The following is a 25378-nucleotide window of genomic DNA, read 5'->3' as shown; positions in this document are numbered from 1 at the left end:
CCATACTTCTGCCTACTTAGTAAGAGAAGACTCAAAGGGGGAAAACAGTCAACTCAAAACAGTTAACATGCTTAAGTTACATAGTTTTCTAAAAATTAGACACTTTAATACATTAAACAGTGAAGCTTCATTTTTTTATATAGTTTGCCCATTTGCCACAGCTCAGAAAAAATTCATAGTTTTGGTTATATTAGCAAATGTTTATATGTATCTATCTGGTCTAACTGAATATATGCAACTAAAATCAATTTTCTATTCATTTGCATACATTTCCAATGGGAAAGAAAACCGTCATTGAAATTTCATTTTGTTTCAGAAAAGGACCCATTTATGTTTATTTTAATATACAATTGGCAAAAAATATTATTAGTAAATATGGACTTATACCACTAAATTTTTAAAAAGTTAACTATTTAAATAGTAATAGTAAAGCTTTAGTAATATTAAAACTTGTGAAAAAGAATGTCTTGTCCTTTACTCCAGTAATGTTACTTCTGAGAATTTTAAGAAAATAATTAGACACAGAATGCATTTGATATATAATTAAGAAAAAATCAATACAAAATATTTAGTTATTAATGTTTTCACTATATAAAAAAGGGAGGAAAAAGACCTGAATATATCCAGAAGAATCGTGTTGTGGTAGTGGAATAATGGATAGCATATTTCTTCTCTTCTGCCACTTAGATAACTTTCATCAATAATCAAAAACAGAGTCAAGTTTTACTTAATAGTTAAGATTATTTTATGCAAAAATACCCTCCATTAGAATATGCAAATAGCGAGACTTAAACAGCAGCAACTGTTGTTGATATAACGGCATTTGTGTTCATAACATTTTAAGGATGAAATAAACTGTTACTCATCCAACCTTAAGTTACATTACATCAGATGGATGACATTAAACTTGCCAGGTGCCTGCCTTTTGCAACATATTGGAGATGACTCAAATTATGGAGCCAATCTTGAGTACTGTAATAGGCATAGTGTCATCTGTCTAGCAGCTTGGCTATTCTTGCTAAAACAAATATGCCTATTTTGACAGAGTTCAGAAGAGGAAAAAAATATACTTTCCTCCATGGAAAATATACAGATGTTATAGATTTCTTAGATGAAGAACAAGATAGGCTATTCAGTCCAAGATCTAAGAATACAGAATGATAGAAAAGTAGGGATACTACCTATTTTTAGTTAAAAAGTCAGATAGCTAGGAAGCAAAAGTCAACAAATACCTTTTTAATTGATTCTATCCTACCACCCTCTCTTCCAAAATGTGGCATCTCTTTGCTTATCCAGCAGGAAGTCTGTCTTAAGCAAAGGCAGGGTTGCACTGCCCTAAAGCACCCTTCAGGCTCTCATCTGCGGCTCATTAGCTAATGGGAAAGTTCATTAGTTGTGCTGAACTTTAGTTTCCCTGTTTGCAACTCAGTGATAATGATAAAACCGACAATTCAGAGTAGCTGGGAAAAGTAAATGGAATACAAGATGAGTAAATGGATAAAACTAAAACAAAGGACAATGGGAAGAGAAGCTTGAATGGATTGGACATCTACTATATTGGTGTTAGACGTGTTTTACTTCTCAGCTTTTTCTAATTAAAGGTCAGTCGCTTTTTAGAATAGCAATTTAGGGCTTCCCTGGTGGCACAGTGGTTAAGAATCTGCCTGCCAATGCAGGGGACACGGGTTCAAGCCCTAGTCTTGGAAGATCCCACGTGCCGCAGAGCAACTAAGCCAGTGCACCACAACTACTGAGCCTGCGCTCTAGAGCCCGTGAGCCACAACTACTGAAGCCTGTGCGCCACAACTACTGAGCCTGTGCTCTAGAGCCTGCGAGCCACAACTACTGAAGCCCGCACACCTAAAGCCCGTGCTCCACAACGAGAAACCACTGCAATGAGAAGCCCGCGCACCGCAATGAAGAGTAGCCCCCACTCACCGCAACTTGAGAAAGCCCACGCAGCAACAAAGACCCAACTCAGCCAAAAATAAATAAATTAAAAAAAAAAAGAATAGTAATTTAACGTTGCTACCAAACTAGTTTCCTCACAGAGAAAGGACAATTGACAAAAGTTATGTAATTGAAAGGAAAAAAAATGGTGGGCACAGCAGCTTCAAACCCTGGGAGCCTTTAAACACTCAGTCAAGTTAATCTGCACTGGCTGTGGAATAAACCAAGAGCTGTGAAATGTACTAGGAATTGAGAGTTTTATTAAAGGAAAATTGGCAATTGTGTCTGGGAAATTATAAGAACTTTAAGGGGCTCTCATTCCAAAGCAACCAAATTCCATGAACTTCAGTGGTTCAGAAATCCCTATAACCGCTGACTTTACCTGGTTTCTATTTTCTGTTCCTTTCAACCTGATACTTCAATCTGTGCATGCTGCAAACAGTGAGAAATGATCTAAGGAACATACAGTGAAATACCTTTACCTTCTCCATAGCACACATAGTCAAATTAAATTACATACACGTGCACGCTTTAAGTGACATCGTGTAGTTCTGTAACTTTGAGCAGTTTAACATGTTTAAGCCTCAACTTCCTCGAGTATGAAGAAAAAGTATGACTGAGGGTGAGATACATAAGCAAATTGCCTAGTGTAAGAGTGACACATGGCATGGGCACTTAATTGCTTCATATACCTCAGTTTTTTTGTATTTTTACAAATGTAGGTTATATGTTTGAATGTTCACATTATAGACCATTTATTGCAAAAAAAAATTAGTTTGACAACTGACAAACTATTATTTCAAATGCTTTTCTTTTGAAAGTGAGAAGCAGATTACATTAGCGCTACCTAAATTTCTGAACATTATTTCATTGTTTCATTGAACGCTGTTCCCTGTTTCTTTGATTTCTAGAATATTTTAGGTAAGAATCAATTTTGACTTTGGCCTTTCCTTTTTGCTTCTACAATTTCTTTTGATTCTTAGTCTTGACATGATTTTATAAGTTCTGTTTTCCTCTTCCGTTTTATCATCACTGTTTACTGTGGCACCTATTTTGCATTTATATTCTGTTTCACTAGAACATTTTAAAAATGGATTTCATTAAGTGTCCTTACTCAGATGCAAGAAGTATCCATGAAAAAGAACATGGTAACAGAAATGATGTGCCCGTGATGTCCCTTGTCCTTTCTGAGGAAAGCCACCATACTTGTCACATGCTCCAAGGCTGTGAGAAGTACCATAGGTAACTGCTCTAAGTCTGCCTGTTTCATATCACACCCTTGGTGCCCTGACCCAAGTCTGACTGCTATTACCAGACTAAGTAACCAATGAACTGGAGCTATTGTTTTTATTACGGTATGGATAAGTAGCAAAGGAAAATTGTGGTATCCTGTTGTATAGCACTAACCTCACTGTTTTGTAATTTATAAACCTATTACATGTAGTAGGGAAAAAGTGGTTACGGAGTCTGATTTTGCTTCAAATCCTATCACTTATTAGGCAGACTTGAACAAATGACTTAATCCCTCTGAAGTTCAGTTTTAATCTAAATGAACTGCACGTGACAACAAGTACTGAGGCAGGAAATAGATGGGCCCCAGGCTGAGAAGCTGGAGTTTGTTCCCAGTGGAGAGATACTCCAAGATGAGGAGTGAGAAGAGAAGCTAAGCCCTGCCCAGATAAAAGATGGAGACCACATATTTCTCATTCTTGAGGTCAAGGAGACCTTCCCGATGATACCTGTGCAGAAAGGCTCCTTGAAGGTCAAAAAGGGAGGGGGCACCGCCACATAGTAAGTTATGTCAACTACCCATAGGCCTCTTCACTAGAATCCATCTTGGCTAAGAGATGCACACGCACACAGTGGAGGACCCTGAGATATACCAATTACGGACTTAGAGCCAGGCAAAGCAAGATGATTGGCCAAAGGAAACCCAGAAGACATGCCTGATAAATGTGATTCAGATGACCATGAGGGCACAACTCTCTCCGAGCCCACCTGTGTGTCTATCCACACATACTCTTTTTCCTCCTAATAAACACCTCACTTGTTTCACTACTTTCCATCTCTATGTGAAAATTCGCTTCTACACAGCTGACAGGCCAGAGCCTTGTCACTGGTCCCTGGTCCCTGCTGGTCTGGTGGCTAGGATTCAGCACTCTCGCTGCAGCAGCCCGAACTCAATCTCAGGCTGGGAACCGAAATCCTGCTTCAAGCCACTGCAGGCTGAGGCCGCCCGAGATCAGTACTTCTCAATTTTATTATTAAAAACTCAAGTCAATAATAAACCTAAAGCATTCAGAGCATGTGTCAAAGAGTAGGACCTCAGTAAATTATGGCTATTTTAACTAAAATGATTTGTTTATGCCTGTCTCCCTTATTTGAACGTTGGCTCCTTGAGAGAGACCACTCAACTTCTTTATCTGTTTAACCCCTGCTGCAGTCAAAGACCCTAGCTCAGACTGCCTTTCAAATGTTTAAAGACACTATCATGAAGTAGAATAGTACATATGTTACATATATAAATGTTTTACATATGTAATTTATTTACATTTATATACACGTATTTACACACAAATACAACATACATGCAGACACACTGTATTCTTTTGTATATTATTAACTCCTTCAGGAATTTGGGAGCATGATTTATATATTTTCCCCCCTAATTCTAAGTCTTTGGTTATCTTTATATCCCATTGACTACTTACATATTTTACATGGCAAATTACTTTAAGCAATTGGTATAATAAAAGAATAAAAGAATCAAGAGAAGACTGAGTTGTATGACATCCCTTATAGACTATAAAAGTCTAAAACTATCCAACAACTTTATATATAAATTTCAGCTAAATGCCTAATTTGGCCGTAACATGGCTTCATGTTTCTTTTAAAACTTACATATGTCTTTAAGGTAAAATACCTTCATATTGGCATTTAAATTATACCACAATTATTTCCCCATATCCATACCAAACTATAATATGACAACATTTCATGATAAAGACTTAAACAAATATGTAAGATTGCCAAGGCAAGTGCAGTAGAATATTAAAGACTATCTTTATTGGCAGGTCTTCATCAGGGTACTGCAGTGTGTAAGGAACTCGAGGATAATCCCCATTATGTATCATAGGATATTGTCATATTCACACTGTACATCTGTCTCACATACCTGACGAGGAGAGTAATTACTGCTGAGATAAGCCTGTTCTGGAATATATGCAATTAATTCGCCTGAAAAAAGGGAAAGTAGCCTGACATTTTAATAATGTTTAAGTATACCTAATCTATTTCTTTTCTGTTCTAAATGTTTCCTAAATATGAGCAAGAAAGAGGATTTAAAATTACTTACAGCTGTCTGTTCTTATGTAAAATCATCCATGGGCCTATAACATTCTATCTTAAAATTACTGGCATGAAATAATACCATAGATTACAATAGAATGCAGAGCAAGTGAGGAATTACTTTTAAGATGAATTCAGGATAAGATTTTCATGCAAAAAGAATGTTTCTCTTATCAAGTAGGAATTATTTTGTTATTAAAGTTTAAGAGCATAAAATTTTATTCAATTTGAGTTCTGAATATGTTTTTAAACCTAATCAAAATTACTTACTCTTCTCTGCAGATTCTTGATAAAGTGCTATTTAGCTATATGTATTTCTTGGTCTTTTAATTTAAAAAAATTTTTTAAATAAATTTACGTATTTTATTATTTATTTTTGGCCTCATTGGGTCTTTGCTGCTGTGCACAGGCTTTCTCTAGTTATGGCGAGCGGGGGCTACTCTTCGTTGTCGTGCGCAGGCTTCTCATTGCGGTGGCTTCTCTTGTTGTGGAGCACGGGCTCTAGGCTCGTGGGCTTCAGTAGTTGTGGCACAAGGGCTCAGCAGTTGTGGCTCACAGGCTCTAGAGCGCAGGTTCAGTAGTTATGACACACGGGCTTAGTTGCTCCGCGGCATGTGGGATCTTCCCGGACCAGGGATCAAACCTGTGCCCCCTGCACTGGCAGGCAGATTCTTAACCACTTAACCACCAGGGAAGCCCTAGTCTTTTACTTTTAGTCCCCCTTTTCATTAGGCATAGTAACCTGATTACTTATAATGTTACACTTTCAGTTCTTCAATTGCCTTCCATTTTTCAAAATTCATCAGTTCTACAAGGGCCTTTATGAAGCTCCATACTTTGGTATTTAAATGTTAACAAATGAGCTGACAGCTTGGCTTACATTTAAATAAAGTAAATGGAGTTTTAAAAGACTGGAGAAAAATGATTGCTCATGTTTACTTATACTAAGTAAAAACATAATTTTCAATATTTGCTTTCCACTAGAACAAAGAAGGTTTAATAAAAAGGGATCTCACTTTTTAAAACTTTTTAAGTGATCTGGCTTTTGAGTTAGTCTTTACCTTGCAGGAGGAAGAAGTGTTAAACTCAGGAGTGTACCTACTATAAAAATTAATAAACAGAAACCTCAACTGAAATAGAATTGGGAGGCAAGAAGGAGGAGCTCTACAACCACAGCAGAACCCCACAGAAAGACTTCCTCTTCTTTCCTGGGAAGAGCTCAGCCAGAGAGAGACTACCAATTCAGCCTATGGAAAGCCACTACACTATGAACTCTCAGTTCTTCCAATGGACTCTGTTTACTATGGCCCTCCCAGCTTCCTCCTCTCCCTCTCTAAAAGAGTTCTCCTCTCCTTGCCGGTGGAGGGGGGGGGGGGGTATACTTGCACTTGGCTCGCCAGTATTGCAGACCCTGAGTGGTAATTCTTTGCTGATCTTGAATAAACACATTTTTCCTGGATAAAAAACTGGCAATCTATTTGTTTTAGGTCAGTACTACTATACTGGATACCTGGAACACATTTTTAAAAGCCTCTTCACTAAGAAAAACTTACTTTATGTAATGATCATGATATAAAATGAATATTAGTAATGACCATAAAAATATGCAGCTAGTTAAAACTCTGTTGTATTGAATTGTAAAATGGTGTTTAAAAGTTTTAAGAAACATAATATTGTTTAATAAGAGTCTGCAAAGATACAATTTAGGTAACTACTAAATTATGCCCTGATGTACCTTATTAGCATTAGCTTTAGAAACATTAAAATGAAACGTACAATTAAAAAAATAAAGTTTAGAATTAAAAAGTTCAGATATTAAAATTCAGTAAAATATTTAATGTATGAACTAAAATTCACAAGTATATCCCCCCAAAATATATACCTCATATACCTCACAGTTCTCATTCTATTTAAGTCTTAAATAAAACTACCAAATGGTTACATCAAATGTCAGAATTGAAGTAACTCAAGGTCCATTCTTTCATCTTTACAGTAACTATGCTCTCATTGCTTGTTTTGAATTTATTGTTGAATACATGAATATGTAGTACCAGAGGGGTTAGAAACACTGAGCTTAAAGTTTGGGTGATTCTGAACTGTTAATCTTGGTGTGTGTTTCAATGCTATAACTAAAAATTCTCCCAATTAACTTTCCTTTAAAAATACAATGTTTATCAAAGGATGAGTAATAGAAATATACTAACTGAAAAATTTTAAACTGCGTGTGTGTAAAATGTAAAACTCAATCATAACTTGGAGCTACTAAATTAGAACTCAGATCTATAATATCTTTTCAGACAGAAGTCTTATTACTGACACTTTTAGAATTGTTGGCCTATGGTCATAGTAAATACAGATGACTTAGTTTTATTATTGTTTTAAGTATTCCACACTCAATGCACTCCCTTACTGACTGGCCTAGAAACATGTTGTAGTTAAGGCAACTGATAACATTCAATACTCATCAGAAGACAGTGAAAGCTAAGTTGGTAAACAGAGGAAGATTATGAAGGCAAACATGGGAAGTATTTTTGTTTTGTTTTACTTTACTTTTTGTTGTTTTAATGAGGACAGTATTAAAGTATATTCTTAGACAAGGCTCAAACTTTTCTGCCCAGAAAACTTTTTTCTTTTGGATGACCCACTTAAACTGGCCTTTTTAATAAAAATATATGGTTTTAAAGAAACATACTGTATAAAAGTTACATCGGATGCTTCTATTTTGACTCAGCTTTCTATTCTGAATCAGCTAGAAAATGAATAAAAGTTTTGAGAGAGAAGAGTCTGGAATGGTAGGTTATAAAAATTTAGAATCATAAATTACAGGTAATTTACTTCTCTAATTACATATGACTTCATTTAATATCTGATGGAGTAATAGGCATCCAAATTACTGGCAAAACAAAACAGGAAATTTGTAGCATGGTATACTGATTCTAATTAGGACAATTAAAATTCACTCTTCAGTCTTAGGGCCAACTAACATTTTTATTTGTAGGTTCCTTCAACTCATTTTAAAAATATTTTGAATCAATCCATAAATACCAAATAGACTTTCTTCAATGTCTGATATATGGGGAACACTTCTCAGCCATAGTGTAAAAACCATTTATAAGGTTTCTCAAACCATTTACAAGATTAATAATTTAAGAAAATATGTCCCCACAAGACACAAGGGTACATTTCACCATCAATGTTTATGATCTGATTTATTTTAGGCACACAAAGGTAATATTTACAGTGTTCCTCAGTTTCATACTAACAATAAAATTACAGTGTATTCTTCAACGTGACCTTCACTAAACAGCTTAAAAAATATAAAACTTACTCTTCAGTGAGAAAAATATTTCTCTGCTCTGCATCATTAAATAATATACTTGAAGTTAAACTTAAGGGTAATACGCAATTATTTTAAATTGCTATTATAATTATTGATTCTGATTAAGTATTCTTACTTTAGCCATATGTTTAGACTTTTGGTCTAAACCTATACCTATACATTAAATATCGTAAAATGTAAATTTATGAAATCCCCAGATCTCTGAGCTGAGTGGGAGAGGTATTTCTAATATTAAAAAGTTCAATATATTCTACATAATAAACATATTTAAATACATATCCAAATATTTAATTATATTTAAAAGAAAAACTCATTTCTGACTGAAAGTTGGTTCTTTTCCATGCTTTCAATTAATATCCTGCCCAGTCAACGTGTTGAAAAATTCTCAGCTAAGTGTATGTCATACCATTTCATTTCATTTCCTACTCTGATGTAGTAATTCACAGTAGCCCTTAGCAGTCATCTTGTCTGGGTTATTGGGTTTGGTTGATTTTTATTCTCACATGTGACATTTTGTTAACTAGAATCTGATAGAGAATTACGATATTAAAAACACAGTAGGGCTTCCCTGGTGGCGCAGTGGTTGAGAATCCGCCTGCCAATGCAGGGGACACGGGTTCGAGCCCTGGTCTGGGAAGATCCCACGTGCCGCGGAGCAACTAGGCCCGTGAGCCACAATTACTGAGCCTGCGCGTCTGGAGCCTGTGCTCCGCAACAAGAGAGGCCGCGATGGTGAGAGGCCCGCACACCGCGATGAAGAGTGGCCTCCGCTCGCCGCAACTAGAGAAAGCCCTCGCACAGAAACGAAGACCCAACACAGCCAAAATAAATAAATAAAAGTGAAATTCTTTAAAAAAAAAAAAAAAACACACAGTAAATTTATAACTGCTGTCATTAAATGGCTGTGATGAGGGGTTGAATTCCATAAGACCTCACTGATACTCATGTTTCCCTGTTACAAACTAAACATGTATGTCCCCGCAAATTCATATGCTGAAGTCCTAACTCTCAATGTGATGGTACTTGAAGGTGGAGGCTTAGGGAATTTATTAGCCTTAGGTTAGGTCATAAACTTGAGTCCCTCATGATGGGATTAGTGCTTTTTACAAAAAGAGGAAGAGTCACAAGGTCTCTCTGCCCTCCCCAACCCATGCCCTCTCTTGCTCTCTGGGCATGCACCAAGGAAAGGCTTGTGAAGACATAAGCAGGAAGGAAACCCTCACCACTGAATCTATGGCACCTTGACCTTGGACTTCCAGCTACTGGGACTGTAATAAGTGTCTGTTGTTTAAGCCACTTAGTTTATGATATTTTGTTATAGCAGCCTGAACAGACTAAGACATTCCAGCCCACAAAAACCACAGGATGAAAACCGCTAAACTCTATTCAAATTCTTCTTTTCCAAACAGATATGTCTGATTTTTTCTGATTGTAAAATATATATTTGTCATTAAAATGAAGCTCTATCAAATTTCATAATAGAAACTGAATACTCATATTACCTAAAGAAATTATATTACACTTTCTTTGCACCTATATTTTTATACCATATACAGTTCCCACCACCACTTAATTTTATAAATATATAGCCATGTAAATATACATTATACTATATACTGAAGCTATATAAATACATTATTATTTACCAAATTCACCTTTGGTGAATAGTCAGTTTCTATTTTTAATATTATGGTATTAGTTGACAACTGAAAAATTGAGGCCAGAAGAAAAAAAGAATAGCTACATCCAGTTACATAGTCAATGAGGCTAGATACTTGTATCCTGATATTTAATATCACTATATTGGCTCACTTTCCTCTTCAAGTTAAAGAAAGGTAAGGTTACAGACAGATGAATTGAAGAAATTCCTCCTTTTCTCTATTTTTTATTTTCTAACCCAAAATAAAGTTGACCAAACCTGGTACATGCCTTGGGGCTTCATGTAATGTGACTGTCACTGAACTTTTGCTAAGAAGTAAATTGTGGAGGGGGAGACTGCATAATACAGTTACCATTTTGGGTTTGTTTAGAGGATGCATGAAGAAAGTCTCAAGAGAAGATGGTATCCTGAACACAATTTTCTGACACCATCTTCTCCCAAGTTGACACTAACTTCTCCTGAGGTGAAGCAGTGACTGGGGCAGGAAAGTAAAGCTCACTGAGGCACATGTGGAAGAATTCAGGTTCTGATGGGTGTTGGGAGAAGACAGCAGGCCCAAGACTTTGTTATCTTCTGGGCTTAACTGGAGTCAATGAGACTAGCAGCTAATATGCCTGGGCAAGAATGAGAAATCAAAAGGTTCTGGAGAGAACAGTACTGATGGAAAATATCCAACCTTGCCAGAAGGGTGATACTTTACTGATTTCTTATTCTAGGAGCATCTACAGAATATTTTTGGCTGGGAAAACTGCAGACCAGTCACCCAGATTGGCCAACAGTGTTCCACCATTTGTAACTGAGGAAACCTGAGAGTGTCACAAAAGAAAGACGATGTCCAATATCCTTCAAATTTGTTTGTTGTCACCAGCCAGCAGAAGCAGATTCTAGTGGGCCTCTGACTATTTGAGAGTTACATTTTTCATAACTTAAAAGTTATAGGTAGGTAAACCTACCTATAGGTAAACCTTAGTACTGAGAAATAAGATCCACTATTACTTTCTTTTGCTTAAGAGGACCAAAGACCTTAGGAAGCAAAACATGACGGACAGGCCACTTCATGTGCAATAGAAATGTTATATGACACGATGACACGTGAACAACAAAAAACCAAGGTGCCAGCATGGTCAGGTTTTAGCAAGAGTTCTTTCTGGCTTGTAGATGGCTGCTTCTTGCTGTATGCTCATATGGATTCTCCTCAGCACCCATGCATGGAAAGAGAGATTTCTCTTTTCTTCTTCTCACAAGGCCACTAATGCTACTGAATTAGGACTTTACCCTTCTGACTTCATTTAACCTAATGACCTCCTAAAAGCATACTCCAAACACAGTCACATTGGAGAGTAGCACTTCAACAGGTGAATTTTGGGGGACACAATTCAATCTATAGCAGTATCCTTCATCTTTCAAGGTAAAGAGATATTCAAAGATTTAGAGACTACATCTTTAATACCCCATCTTAATACTTGGGAAAGGATCCTAACCAAGCCATAAAAGAATCAGAAGAGTCCATAAAATGGAGAAAGATCAAGAGGAGTGGAAACAGTGATCTGTAATAATAAATCTTATACTATACATAATTTAAATCTAATAGAAAATATTGTCACTATGTATTTACAAATATAAGTCACAAATAATTCTTTTGAAAGAAAAAAAATGTTTCAAGGGAAAACCAACTGAAAGTACTAAAATCATTAAGTCCTCAACAAGCTCAGTAAAATTCATGTAAGTTTCTAAGGGAGGGAAGAGAAGTAAAATCATTTTAAAGATCTCATTTAATGGGAAAGAGGTCTTAAAGTTGAGGAGATAATTTCAAATGTTGAGTTATTCCAAATTTTTTTGGACACATTTTGTAAAACCAATATAAGCTATAATTATCAAAATTAAAAATACTATTTACATAGCCCATGTCACATAGATATGGCTAGCAAGTGCCCTTCACATTACCTCACAGGAGTGCAGGAGATTTTGTTCTATTACAAAGAAGTTGAGAGTAAATGTTCCATATAAGAACTAGTTCCTTCCTGTTTATCATGCCAAAAACTCTTGCCTAAAGACTATATCCCTCGTTTTCTCCAATTACTTGCCCCACCACATATACAACCCTAGAACACTCTGATATTCTAATATTTAATATCCCCTTAGACATCCTAAAATGTACAAATGATTATCTGTTTAAAAAAAAACTCAGTAAATCTCACTGATGTAAATGATACACACAAATTTCAGGGGGAATAATTTCAAGATGTTTGGAATTATTATCAAGATACAAACCACTATGTTTTCTTTTTAAAAAGAATAGAAAGGGATAAACTGAAAGTATGACTACAAAATACACTCATGTTATAAATTCAGTTAATAATGTAAATAATTTGCTCAAATATCAATATATAATCTAAAATAAAAATTGAGTTTCTAAGTATATTTGTGCTTTGTAAAGTCTGTCTACCCAGCAAGAAAGAAAAGAACCAAGGTAATAATTCTGAGGTCACACAGTAGAGAAAGAATGATGTTTGAAATGCACATTTAATGCTTGAAAAATAATAGACCTCTTTGTCCACATTTTTACTTGTTAATATTAAATAGGAATGAACATGAACAGTATGTGCTATGGACTAAGTGGCATCTCTCCCAAGTTTATATGGTGAAGCCCTAAAACCCAATGCGACGGTATTTGGAGATAGGGGTCTTTGGGAGATGCACAAGCTTAGACGAGGTCATGAGGGCTGGGTCCTCATGATGGGATTAGTGTCCTTATAAGAAGAAACAAAACTTACACCCCCTTTCTCCCTCTCCTCATCTCCATGCACATGCACTCAGCAGAAACCACACGAGCACACAGCTAGAAGCCATCCATAAGCCAAAAAGAGCTTTCACCAGAACCCAACTATGCTGGCACTCTGATCTTGGACTTCTAGCTTCCAGGACTGTGAGAAAATAAATTTCTGTTTAAGCTACCCAGTCTATGGTATTTTGTTATGGCAGCCCTAGTGGCCTAAAACAGCATTCAAATAGCTATTTATGTGATAGTAAAAGAGAGACCCAGCCCTTCTGCAGAACTTTTTACTGAGTACCAACAGATAGATGTTGATCCAATATCATACAATTTAACTGGGGACGGTAGTATAATATACCTCTAAAGCAATGGTTTTCAACTGGGGGCAAATCTGCCTCCAGGGACGTTTGGCATTGCCTGGAGGGTACTACTGACATCTAGAGGGGAGAGGTCAGGCATGCTGCTAAATATCTGACATTGCACAATCTGACCCAAATGTCAACAGTGGTGTTGAGGAACCCTGCTCTACAAGATAAAAAATTAACCAAAGATCTTGCCTTTAAAAACATCTCTTTTGGGGCTTCCCTGGTGGCGCAGTGGTTGAGAATCTGCCTGCCAATGCAGGGGACACGGGTTCGAGCCCTGGTCTGGGAAGATCCCACATGCCGCAGAGCAACTAGGCCCGTGAGCCACAATTACTGAGCCTGCGCATCTGGAGCTTGTGCTCCGCAACAAGAGAGGCCGCGACAGTGAGAGGCCCGCGCACCGCGATGAAGAGTGACCCCTGCTTGCGGCAACTAGAGAAAGCCCTCGCACAGAAACGAAGACCCAACACAGCCCAAAAATAAATAAATAAATAATAAAAATAAAAGGAATTCCTTTGGGGAAAAAAAAAAAAAAAAAAGCACCATATCCCTGCTGGAACTCCAAAACCAAAAAAAAAAAAAAAAATCTCTTTTGGAGTAACGTCATCATTGTGATGAAGCAAGTTTTTTTTGGTCTCTTCCCTTTAATCTACAGTCAGTAAAACACCCATAACTCAAAACATACCTTTGCCCAACAAAAACAGGAGACCAGATAATTACACACATCTGTACACCTAAAGGTGGGTGGTCTGGAGCACAGAGGTGGTGGGACCCGGGGAACACTGGAGATGGTGCCTGAGCCCACAGCCCCAGAGAAGCTGGTAGCAGTAGGGGAGACAGGGGACAAGACTCCATCCTCCTGGCCCCAGTGGTGCCAGTCACCACAGGTAACTGGGCAGTAGCAGCAGCAAGGCTGGGGCCCCATCCCTTTAGCCAGAGAAGTGCCCACAACTCTGGCCTCCCAACCCCCCTGCCTGCAGCAGCAGAGCCCCTGAGCCTGACGATACCAGACATGACAGAGGCGCCCATGTGATCTGAGCTCTTCCCCCAACTCACCTCCTCCCCATGAAGCATCAGAGCCTGTGATTCAGACTCAATAGAAGAGCCCACCACCCCAGTGCCCCAGATATTGGCACCAGTAGCACCGCAACAGCAAGGTAGCAATGCCCACAGAGACACAAATAATACTGAGGGCACTGGGTGACACTTCTGACAAACATGGTGGAGGGTGTAAGTACCCATTCTCATAGATAACCAGAGGCAGTTTGGGTAACAGAAACCAAAGCAGCTTGTGCTCTAGTGCCACTTAATGAAAAATAGGAAAGGTCTCTAATTTCTAACCTGTTGAATCATTAGAATCAATTAAAAAAAAAACAAAAAACACCCAGCTTTACCTAAAGGTGTCTGCTACTACAGAAGTGCTGGCAGAGTAAGAACTCAAGCTCCTTGAAGAAGCACAGTAACACTGTACAACAAAAATCAAAGTGACAATTCTACAGAAACCAAACTTAAAGGCATGGAATACTGTAATCTAATTGATTGAATTCAGAATAGCTTTCAGGAAGAAACTCAATGAGCCACAAGAAAAAAACTCAGAAAGGCAGTTCAATGAGCTCAGGAAGAAAATTAATGAAGAGAAGGAACACTTTACCACAGAGACTGAAAGTCAGAAATAACCAAGTGAATTATGGAGCAGAAGAATTCAATAAATGAGATGAAGAATGCATTAGAAAGTACTGGAAATAGAACAGGCCATATGGAGGAGAGTATTCACAAGCTTGAAGATAGATATTTAGAAATGATACAAGTAGAAGAGGAAAGAATTAAGATTTTTTTTTAAATGAGCAAATTCTATAAGTGCTGACTCTATTAGGAAGGGAAAATATTAGGATAATGGGTATCCCAGAGGGAGAGGAAGAGATCAGAGAGTTTAAAGAAGTAATAGCTAAGGACTTTCCAAACCTGGTGAAGGAACTGAATGTACAAGTCCATGAAGCTAAGAGATCACCTAATTACCTCAGTGCAAAAAAGACCTTTTCCAAGACACATTATATTAAAACTGTCAGAAGTCAATGACAAAGAAAGAATTTTAAAGGCAGTCAGGGAATAAAGGAAAAAAGGTTCCTTACAAAGGTACCCACATTAGGCTATCAGCAGACTTCTCAGCAGAAACTCCACAGGCTATGCGGGAGTGGAATGACCTACTCAATATTGAAAGATAAAAACTGCCAACCAAGAACACTCTATCTAGAAAATTTATCATTCAGATACAAAAGAGAATTAAAGACCTTCCCAGACAAAAGCTGAGGGAGTTCACCACTAAACCTCCCTTATAATAACTGTCAAAAGGAGCTCTTCTACCACAAACAAGATGACAAAACACACACACAACTTTGAATAAGGTAATAGAATCAGAAAACTGCAACTCTATCAGAATAGGTTTTTAATACTTTATTATAGCATAAAGGTTAAAAGTGTGGAAAAAACAGCTATTTTAATATGGTAACAAACTCACAACATAAAAAAGGATAATTTGAGACAACAAACACACAAAAGGGGAAGAGAAAAAGGATGGAACCTGTATAGGCAAATGAAGATGCTATTAGCAGAAAAAAGGACTGTTCTATCTATGAGACATTTTACACAAACCTCTTGGTAACTACAAAACATAAATCTAGAGCAGAGACGTGAAACAAAAGAAAATGGAGAAAAACATCATAGAAAACCATCAAACTAAAATGTCCTACAGAAACACAAGGAAAAACAATGGAGATATAGAGCAACCAGAAAACAAAAGAAAAATGGCAGTACTAAGTCCTCATCAATAATCACCCTAAATGTAAATAAACTGAACTCATCAAAAGGGAGCATTCTGGATAGATTAAAAAACAAAATCCAAATATATGTTGCCTCCAGGCAACATCTCAGCTCTAAAGACAAACATAGGCTCAAAGTGAAAGGATCAAAGATGATACTCCAAGCAAATGGCAGCCAAAAGAAAGCAAGGATAGCCACACTCAGACAAAATATACTTCAAGACAAGAAGGGTAATGAGAAAGATGGACAGTATATAATCATAAAGGGGACAATTCATCAAGAAGATGTAACAGTTTTTAATATATATGTACTTAATATGAGCATCAAAATATATAAAACAATTATAAACAGACCTAAAGAGAGAAATTTACAGCAATACAATAATAGTAGGGGACTTTAAACACCCTGCTCACATGAATGGATAGATCATCCAGTCAACAAGGAAACAGCCTTAAATGAAATGTTAGACTAATTGGATTTGATAGATTTGTACAGAACGTTCTAGCCAAATGCAGCAGAATACACATTCTTCAACTCTATATGGAACCTTCAAGGAAAGACCATATGTTGAGACACAAGTCAATAAATTTAGAATACTGAAATCATATCAAGCATCTTTTCCAATCATAATGCTATGAAACTAAAAATCAATTACAAGAAGAAATCTGGAAAAGTCACAAATAAGACTGAACAATATGCTACAGAACAACTATTGGGTCAATGAAGAAATCAAAGGATAAATTAAAAAAAAAAAAACCTGAAGGCAAATGAAAATGAAAACAACATGCCAAAATCTGTGAGATGCAGCAAAAGTGGTACTAAGAGGGAAGTTTATAGCAAGACAGGCTTTCCTCAAGAAACAGGAAAAAACTCAAATAAACAATCTAATCTTATACCTAAAGGAACTAGAAAAAGAAAAAAATGAAGCCCTAAATCAGTGGAAGGAAGGAAATAAATAGAGTGGAAATAAATGAAATAGAGACTAAAAAGACAATACAAAAGATTCAGACTAAGAGCTGGTTCTTTGAAAAACAAAATTTACAAGTCTTTAGCTAGATCCACTGAGAAAAAAGCAAGGCCCTGATAAATACAATCAGAAAAGGAGAAATGATAACAGATACCACAGAAATACAGAAGACAACCGAGAATAAAAGGACACATTCTTCAAATCATACAACCAGTGCAGAAGTTGAAACTGTAATCAAAAACCTCCCAAAAAAACAAAAGCCCAGGACTATACAACTTCACAGCTGAATTCTACCAAAGATTAAGATTTAATACTCATCCTTCTCAAACTCTTCCAAAACATTGAAGAGAAAGGAATGTATGCTAACTCATCTTACCAAATGATATCAAAATCAGACACATAAAAAGAAAATTACAGGCCAATATCTCCAATGAACAAAGATGTAAAAATCCTCAACAAAATATTAGCAAACCAAATACAATAATACATTAAAATGATTACACACAATGATCAAGTGGGATTTACTCTGGAAATGTAAGTTAACATCCACTAAAGACAACCAAAAAAACCCAAAAAACCTAATATGATACAGTACATTAACAAAAGAATAAAAGCCATATCATCTCAATACATGCAGAAAAAGCATTTGACAAAATTCAATACACATTTATGATAAAAAAAAAATCTTTCAATAAAGTGGTTAAAGAAGGAAGATACTTCAACATAATGAAGGCCATACGTGACAAACCCACAGCTAACATTGCAGTCAATGGTGAAAAACTGAAAGTTATCTTTCTAAAATCAAGAATAAGCCAAGGATGCCTATTCTCACTAACTCTTATTCAACATATTATTGAATCTAGCCAGAGCAATCAGGCAAGAAAAATAAAACACATCCAAACTAGAAAGGAAGACGTGAAACTGTCACTATCTGTGCGTGACATGATTTTTATATACAGAAAACCCTAAAGATTCCACAAAAAAAGTTAGGAATAAACAAATACAATAAGATTGTAGGGTACAAAAACATAAAAATCTGTTGTACTTGTGTGTGCTAACAATGAGCTAGCAGAAAGAAATTAAGAAAACAATCCCATGTAAGATAAAAGAATACTATACCTAGGAATAAATTTAACCAAAGAGGTTAAAAGAAAGAAATTGAAGACACAAATGTAAACATATTCTGTGCTCATGAATTGGAAAAGTTAACATTGTTAAAATGTCCCTATAATCTGAAGCAATCTACAGATTCAATGTGATCCCTATCAAAATCCCAAGACATTTCACAGATATAAAAAAATTCTAAAATTAACATAGAACCAAAGAAGACCCCAAATAGCCATAGCAATCCCGAGAATAAAGAACAAAGCTTGAGTTACCACACTTCCTGATTTCAAACTACTGCAAAGCCATAGTAATCAAAAGAGCATGGTGATGGCAGAAAAACAGATACATAGATCAATGGAACGGAATTGAGAACCCAGAAATAAATCCACCTGTATATGGACACAATTTATGATGAGGAGCAGAGAATATACAATGGAGAAAGGATAGTCTCTTCAAATTGTACTAGGAAAAGTGAACAGCCATGTACAAAAAAAGAAACTAGACCACTATCTCATACCGCACACAAAAATCAACTCACAGTGGATTAAAGACTTGAATGTAAGACCTGAAACCATAAAAATCCTAGGAGAAAACATAAGCAAAACACTGACATTAGTCATAGCAATGTCTTTCCCTTGCCTGAGGAGACATATCTAGAAACAAGAGGATAAATAAGCAAATTGGACGGCATCAAACTAAAAATCGCCTGCACAATAAAGGAAAATCGTCAAAATGAAACACAAGCTACTGAATGGGGGAAGATCTTTACAAATCATATACCCGATAAGGGGTTAATATCCAAAATATATAAAGAATGCATACAACTCAGTATTATAAAACAGCCCAACTTAAAAATGGGCAGAGAAGCTGAATAGACATTTCTCCAAAGATATACAGATGGCCAAATAGGCACATAAAAAGATGTTCAGTATCACCAAATACTAGGGAAATGCAAATCAAAACCACAATGAGTTATTACCTCACACCTGTTAGAATGATTATCAAAAAGGCAAGAAACAACATTGCTGGCCAGATGTGGAGAAAAGGGAATTCTCATACACTGTTGGTGGAAATGAAAGTGGGTGCAGCCACTATGGAAAACAGCATGGAGAGTCCACAAAAAGTTAATAGAACTGCCATATGCTCCGATTATCCCACTGAAGGCAGCTCTTCTGCCCCTTTCCTGTTTGCCCGTTTCTGTTCCCCTCTCACCTTAAGAGAACCTAATTATAGGGATGAGATCAGTAGGCAATTTAACCTAACTCCTGACTTAACGCTCTCCTACACGCACACTATGCCTGCTGATTCTTTTCGTGGATAAAAAGAATGAAAAATTAAGCAGTTAAAAAAATGAGTAGCTCTCTACCCGCCTCAGCTCCCTTAGCAATCCTGCAGGCAGATCACACAGGAAAGATAACATCTGAAGACTGTCAGACAGTCTGCACGCAAGGGAGAATGATGCAGAATCCAACCTTCTGCCTCAACGATTCACTGAGATTCTTCCCCCTTTTTCCTCTTTAAAAACTGTCATGACTGAGCAGAATATTTGGAGCTGGTCTCAGGACAAGTAGTCCACATTCTCCCCAGATTGCAGGCTTTTCTGATTAAAACACCTTTCCTTTCTATTGACACTTGCCCCTTGGATTATCAGCTTTTGAGGGGCGAGCAGCCAAACCTGAGTTTGGTAACACCACTTCTGGGTATTTATCCAAAGAATATGAAAATGCTAATTCGAAAAGATAAATTTACCCCTATGTTCACTGCAGCATTATTCACAATAGCCAAGATATGGAAACAAAGTGTCCATCAATGAACGAATGAGTAGAGAAGATATGGTATCTATACACAATGGAATACCACTCAGCCATAAAAAAAAAAAAAAGATGAAATCTTGCCATTTATGATAACATGGATGGACCTTGAGTGTATTATGCTAAGTAAAAAAAGTCAGATGGAGAATACAAATACCATATGATTTCACTCATATGTGGAATATCAAAAAACTAAGAAACAAAACACACACACACACACACACACACACACAGACACACACACCCCAAACCAAACAAAAACATACATAGATACATAGTACAGAGTATTGGTTACCAGAGGGGAAGACGCACCGGGAGATGGCAAAATGAAGAAAGGGAATCAACTGTATGGTGACAGATGGAAACTAAATTTTTGGTGGGGAGGACGCTGTAGTCTGTACAGAAGCAGAAATATAATGTTGTCCACGTGAAACATAAAATGATATACACCAATGTTACCTCAATAAAAAAATTTTTAAGTGGTATAAAAACATTTCTTTTGCCACCAACCCCACACTGCACTAACTTTTTTAAACTGAAAATATCAAAGTGAGGCTAAATAAATTATATTAAAATAACTTTATTAAGTTGGATATAAATTCTTTATTGGTATAATTGCATCTAAATTTGATTTATAGTGTATATGTAGGTAAACTGCTTATGATAATAGCAGTGGTTAAGAAATGAGAAACCCATCATAAACAAAACTAAACTAAATTCTTACAGATTGTGATTATAGCAGGGTACAGGAAACTGGTTCCTAAAATGCTTTGAAATTTAAACTTTACCTATCTAAATTTGAAAATGTTAAATTTAATGTCTACTTTGTCAGAATGTCACAAGTTACTTATTATCAGAATCAGAAATACTAGGACCTAATTTTCAATGGATCCAAGTGGTTTCTATGACTTTTACGTGATTGCCACCTTGCCCATGCTCCAAGTCCAGTTTTAATGATGACTTTTTCTTTTAACAATGTTTCTTCTTCCTTAAATTCGTAAATCACCTATACACTTTTTTCTTTAGGTACAGTTTTCTTTAATGAAACAAACTATTTTCAAAAGTTAACACTCTCCTTTGCTGAGCTATTTAAGATGACTATGCAAACTACATAGCACAACATTAAAATGCTACCTTGATTGTTACCTGGGAAATTTTTAGAAGCTAAGAAGTCAATTTGGGTAATTCAGGTTTAAAACAAAACAAAAACCAAGCAAGAGAAAACACTTGCATCTCATTTTACTAGATCAACCAACAGAGGGCTTTTTTGGAGGGAGGGGCACTAAATTATCTTAATTATAGCTATGTAACATTGGCTCTGGAAGTAATCATTTTCCTTCTCATTCCATTCAACAAATGAAGGTCTGATTTCTTGTATAGGCTAAGTTTTAAATCTGATCATAACTAATGTTGGGGGAAAAAAATGAACACTTCTTTCTGAGTTACTTATCCAAAATACGCATTTTCTGGCTAAGTGAATACATTTTCTGCTGTGTTAAAACTAATAATTCTAGGCATGCATTCATAAATATCTACATATGATTTTAGTCAACTCAAAGATAAAGCTTGATTATATAATACATACCTATACGGTTATATATAGTCATGTTTTCTTTAAGTAATAAAGTTCATATTATAAATAAATTACTTATTTATAAAAGGTTATTCCCAGTAATGTAAGACATGTTCCTTTTGTCTGTAATTCTATTACTATCTTAAGTAATAGATATGGGTCAATGGGTTTCTAAAGCGACAATAATATGCTCATGGGACCAATAATCAGCATCAAACCCAGTCATGAAACACAGTCTAAAGGTCAAGTTTCAGTAAAAATGTTGTCAGTTGTCAAGAGTCAATAAAATAGACTCTAAATTTGTACGCTATCTCACTAATATGTTTTCAGAAAAGTTCTCAGAAGCTTGATGGTCTATAAAATCTGTTTCGTCATTTATTTAATAATTACATAATACATTGTTAATGTAGTCAAATATGAAATCATCATAAAGAACATTATTGACTAGGGTTTGATTTTTGATCTTGATAATGAGTCAGGGCCTCTTATTGTATAGTATGTCTTTATTTTATTGGTATTCTTAAGAATGATTTTTTTTTAATATCTCATTACTTCCTCATTTTTGTTTTGGAAAACTCATTTTTTATTTCTATCCAGATCAAATGTGTTATATTGCAAAATACTATTCAAATATATATGTATATATATGTTGAGAACACATTCTTTAAAAAGTAATGCCCACTGCTACTCTTGTTACCTACCAAATGTGTTTTCATGTTATGAAAGTATGATTTAATACATTTATGATGTCATATCTAAAAAAACAGCCTGAAAACATGAACTATACATTTCATATTTTTGTATAATTTTAAGATAATTTGGGATTTATAGAATATCTATTAATAAAACATCTCATTAGGCTAATGCATTTTTGGTACCTTTATGTAAAAGTAAAATTTGCTTTTGTTAGCAAAATTATTGAGTATTTTGCTTCATATTACATGATTGTGTCTCTAGGTATGGCAGTATGGAGTTAAATCTTACACTTTACAAAATAAAATGTGGCCTTAGCCTTCAAGATTTTTGATAGGTACAACTGAAATGCCTAATCCTGGGTCAGTAATGTGTTTCTGGAATTATGTAAAGTTCAATACATATTATAAAACATTCTCTTTTTCAGACTGTCAAATCTTCATTACTGTAGGATTATAAAATTGATAATCAGATTGAATCACTAACAGTTTATAAATCACTAATAATTTAAGTGTTAATAAGTTGTAAGGTTTATAGCAAATAACCTTGCAAGGAAAATACACCCGTGGGCCAAATATTGTTCACACTTACCAGTTCTTCCTGAAGTTGGGAAATTAGTTCGTCCTTCTCTTTCAGCTGCAGCTTCAGCATTGAGCATTCATCTTTCACTATATCCTATAAAAACATCAAAGAGATGGCATAATATGCTTAGACCTTTCACTTTGCTCTTGATAAGTTAGCTGCATGCAGTGGGAGATAATTGCATATGACTAATAAAACTGAAATTTCCTCTACAGTCTGATATTTTTCATAATATACTCTATGTTGCAAAACAAATTAATGTATCCAAAGATACTATGCTATATATGATATATACACATACGTTTTTTCTGATAGCCTTTTCTTTTGATTTCTCTTTGTTCATTTAGTTGTCTAAGACAGAAATCAGGGATTCATCCTAAATTCTGTCCTCCCACTCCTGTGCATACATAATCAGTGGAATAAAAATAATTATACTTCAAGAGATAGTTTACCTACCATTTGTTCGTTATAATTAAATATTAATTCTCAAATGAATGGCATGTTATAGTCTTTATTTTTAATGATATCTCTGTAACATTTGTCCCTTTCACTAGAGCTCTGTCTTTGGGTATTTAACCTTGTCACTCTGCATGAACATTCAGCTACAGTCCCCGTGTACACAATACATCCACATCCATGACCTCTATTACTCTACGCTGGAAACTCTCACTTAACAAATGCTTAATCTAGACTTATCTTCCAAGCTTCAACCCACAAAAAGAACTACTTCCTGAGCATATACTCAGCATTTTTCCATGGACATTCCAACTCAAACTTCATCTCAACATCTTTTCCTAATTCAAAAATCATTTCTAGTTATTTCTCTCATTATCTTATTTCCTAAAGTAGCTAGAAAAGCATCCCATACTCTCAGCTCACACTCACTCTGAACCCAATCTGGTACCCAATTCTTTGATCTGTTTCCTTGGTATTTCTTGAACTCACTCTTTTCTACTCCTCATGGATTTACTCTAGGTATCCATTGTTTCTTATCTGACTTACTGCAGTTAAGTCTCTGAACTGGTTCTATGCCTACCACCTTCCCTATCTGCCAGAGATATTTTCCTAACTGGGAATTAATTACATCATTTCTTAATGTAACAGCTAATCACTTCAGGGGAAAAAAAAAAAAAAAGTCAAAACTCTTTAGCATAGCATATGGTGCCTTTCATTCTCAGCTACTTGCATATTTCTGGAGTGTCAGTTTTTCATTTCCAACTTTCTTACAACCAGGGCTCATTCCTACAGAATCGAGCTGCAGAATGTTGCTTCATGTCTCCTTGTTTTACACATGCACATCTCTGGGTTACACTGCATCTCTCTATCTCCCACAATTTCTCATGATCTAGGAGGCATTTCAAGCATTATTCCTTATTCCAGCAGGGAGCCTTCCCTTGTTGGCTGAGTTATGTTTCCCTTGAGGGTGACGGCACCCTCCATGGCGTCTAAGTCATACATCATTTCATACAGTACTAATACTTCAAGTGTTGTTTGCTTGTTTCCTTCCCTCATTAGACTAGTTTCCCTAATCCACCTGAGCAGATAGACTATTTCATTAGCATATTACCAGCACCAAGCATTGTAACTGGCACACAGAAGATGTTCAAATCCACGTTTGCTTCCTATAACTTAGCAGATAAACAGTATAAACAAGAGAATTCCCACTTTTTCTGAATCTGTTAACCTTACCTGAGCTGGCAAGGAAGAAAACAGCTAATGGATTAGAATAAACAGAGTATTTGTTTATTCTGGTTCTCATGGTGTTAATTTGTTTCTATTATAAGCAATAGAGAACATATGATTCAAATTTACTAATATCTCCTTTCATTTGCTGACAGCCAGCTGATTGGGAGATACTAATTATCTCTGTCTGTTCCTTTTATTTCATAGTAGTCCTGTTTCTTCCCTAAATCATGGGCTTTCATAGGTAGAGTTTATACCCAACATTTTAATATTTATTTTCATAGATTCTAAATATTACATGTTACAATGTTAATGGTAAAAAAAGCTTAGCTTGCTCCATAATACAAAGAAAAAGTTTGCAGGCTTAAAAGGTAGGTAAGAAAATCATCATGTCCCTTCGAATCAGAGACATCTAAGGTCAAATCCTTGGTACTACCATGAACCCTCTCTGCGGCTTTGTGCTAGTTAATTAACTTCTTTGAGCCCCATGGACATTATCATGGGGGTTGATAACACCAGACTATAAACTATCTGATGACAAAAACTCTACAGTATCACTGCTTATATTCCCAGTCTTGTGTAACACCCCACTTAAGAAAAACTAACTCCCTTCATAAAATATTGTCACATTCTCTCTAGGAAACAAATATTGAGGTAGAGTTAAGAGTACAAAAGGTTTATTAAAGAATAAGTCCATGTGAAAAGAAAA

The 25378-nt window shown here is 35.9% G+C and overlaps 1 protein-coding gene across 6 annotated transcripts in view; it reads right to left on the bottom strand.

The window, feature by feature from the left end:
* Positions 1–25378, bottom strand: part of CCSER1 (coiled-coil serine rich protein 1) — a 1296175-nt gene that overhangs the window by 652809 nt on the left and 617988 nt on the right. For all 6 annotated transcript variants that reach the window (XR_009503213.1, XM_059922414.1, XM_059922413.1 and 3 more), the window contains one exon: positions 22996–23079. Coding sequence is in view for 5 of the 6 variants with exons in the window: in XM_059922414.1 (XP_059778397.1) it covers positions 22996–23079 (84 nt within the window). In the remaining variant the exon portion in view is untranslated. The remainder of the gene's footprint in view (positions 1–22995; positions 23080–25378) is intronic.

The sequence above is a fragment of the Balaenoptera ricei genome, chromosome 5, assembly GCF_028023285.1.
Source record: "Balaenoptera ricei isolate mBalRic1 chromosome 5, mBalRic1.hap2, whole genome shotgun sequence".
Classification (NCBI taxonomy): domain Eukaryota; kingdom Metazoa; phylum Chordata; class Mammalia; order Artiodactyla; family Balaenopteridae; genus Balaenoptera; species Balaenoptera ricei.
Note: the sequence above shows the minus strand (reverse complement) of the source record. Positions and strands in the feature narration are given on the sequence as shown.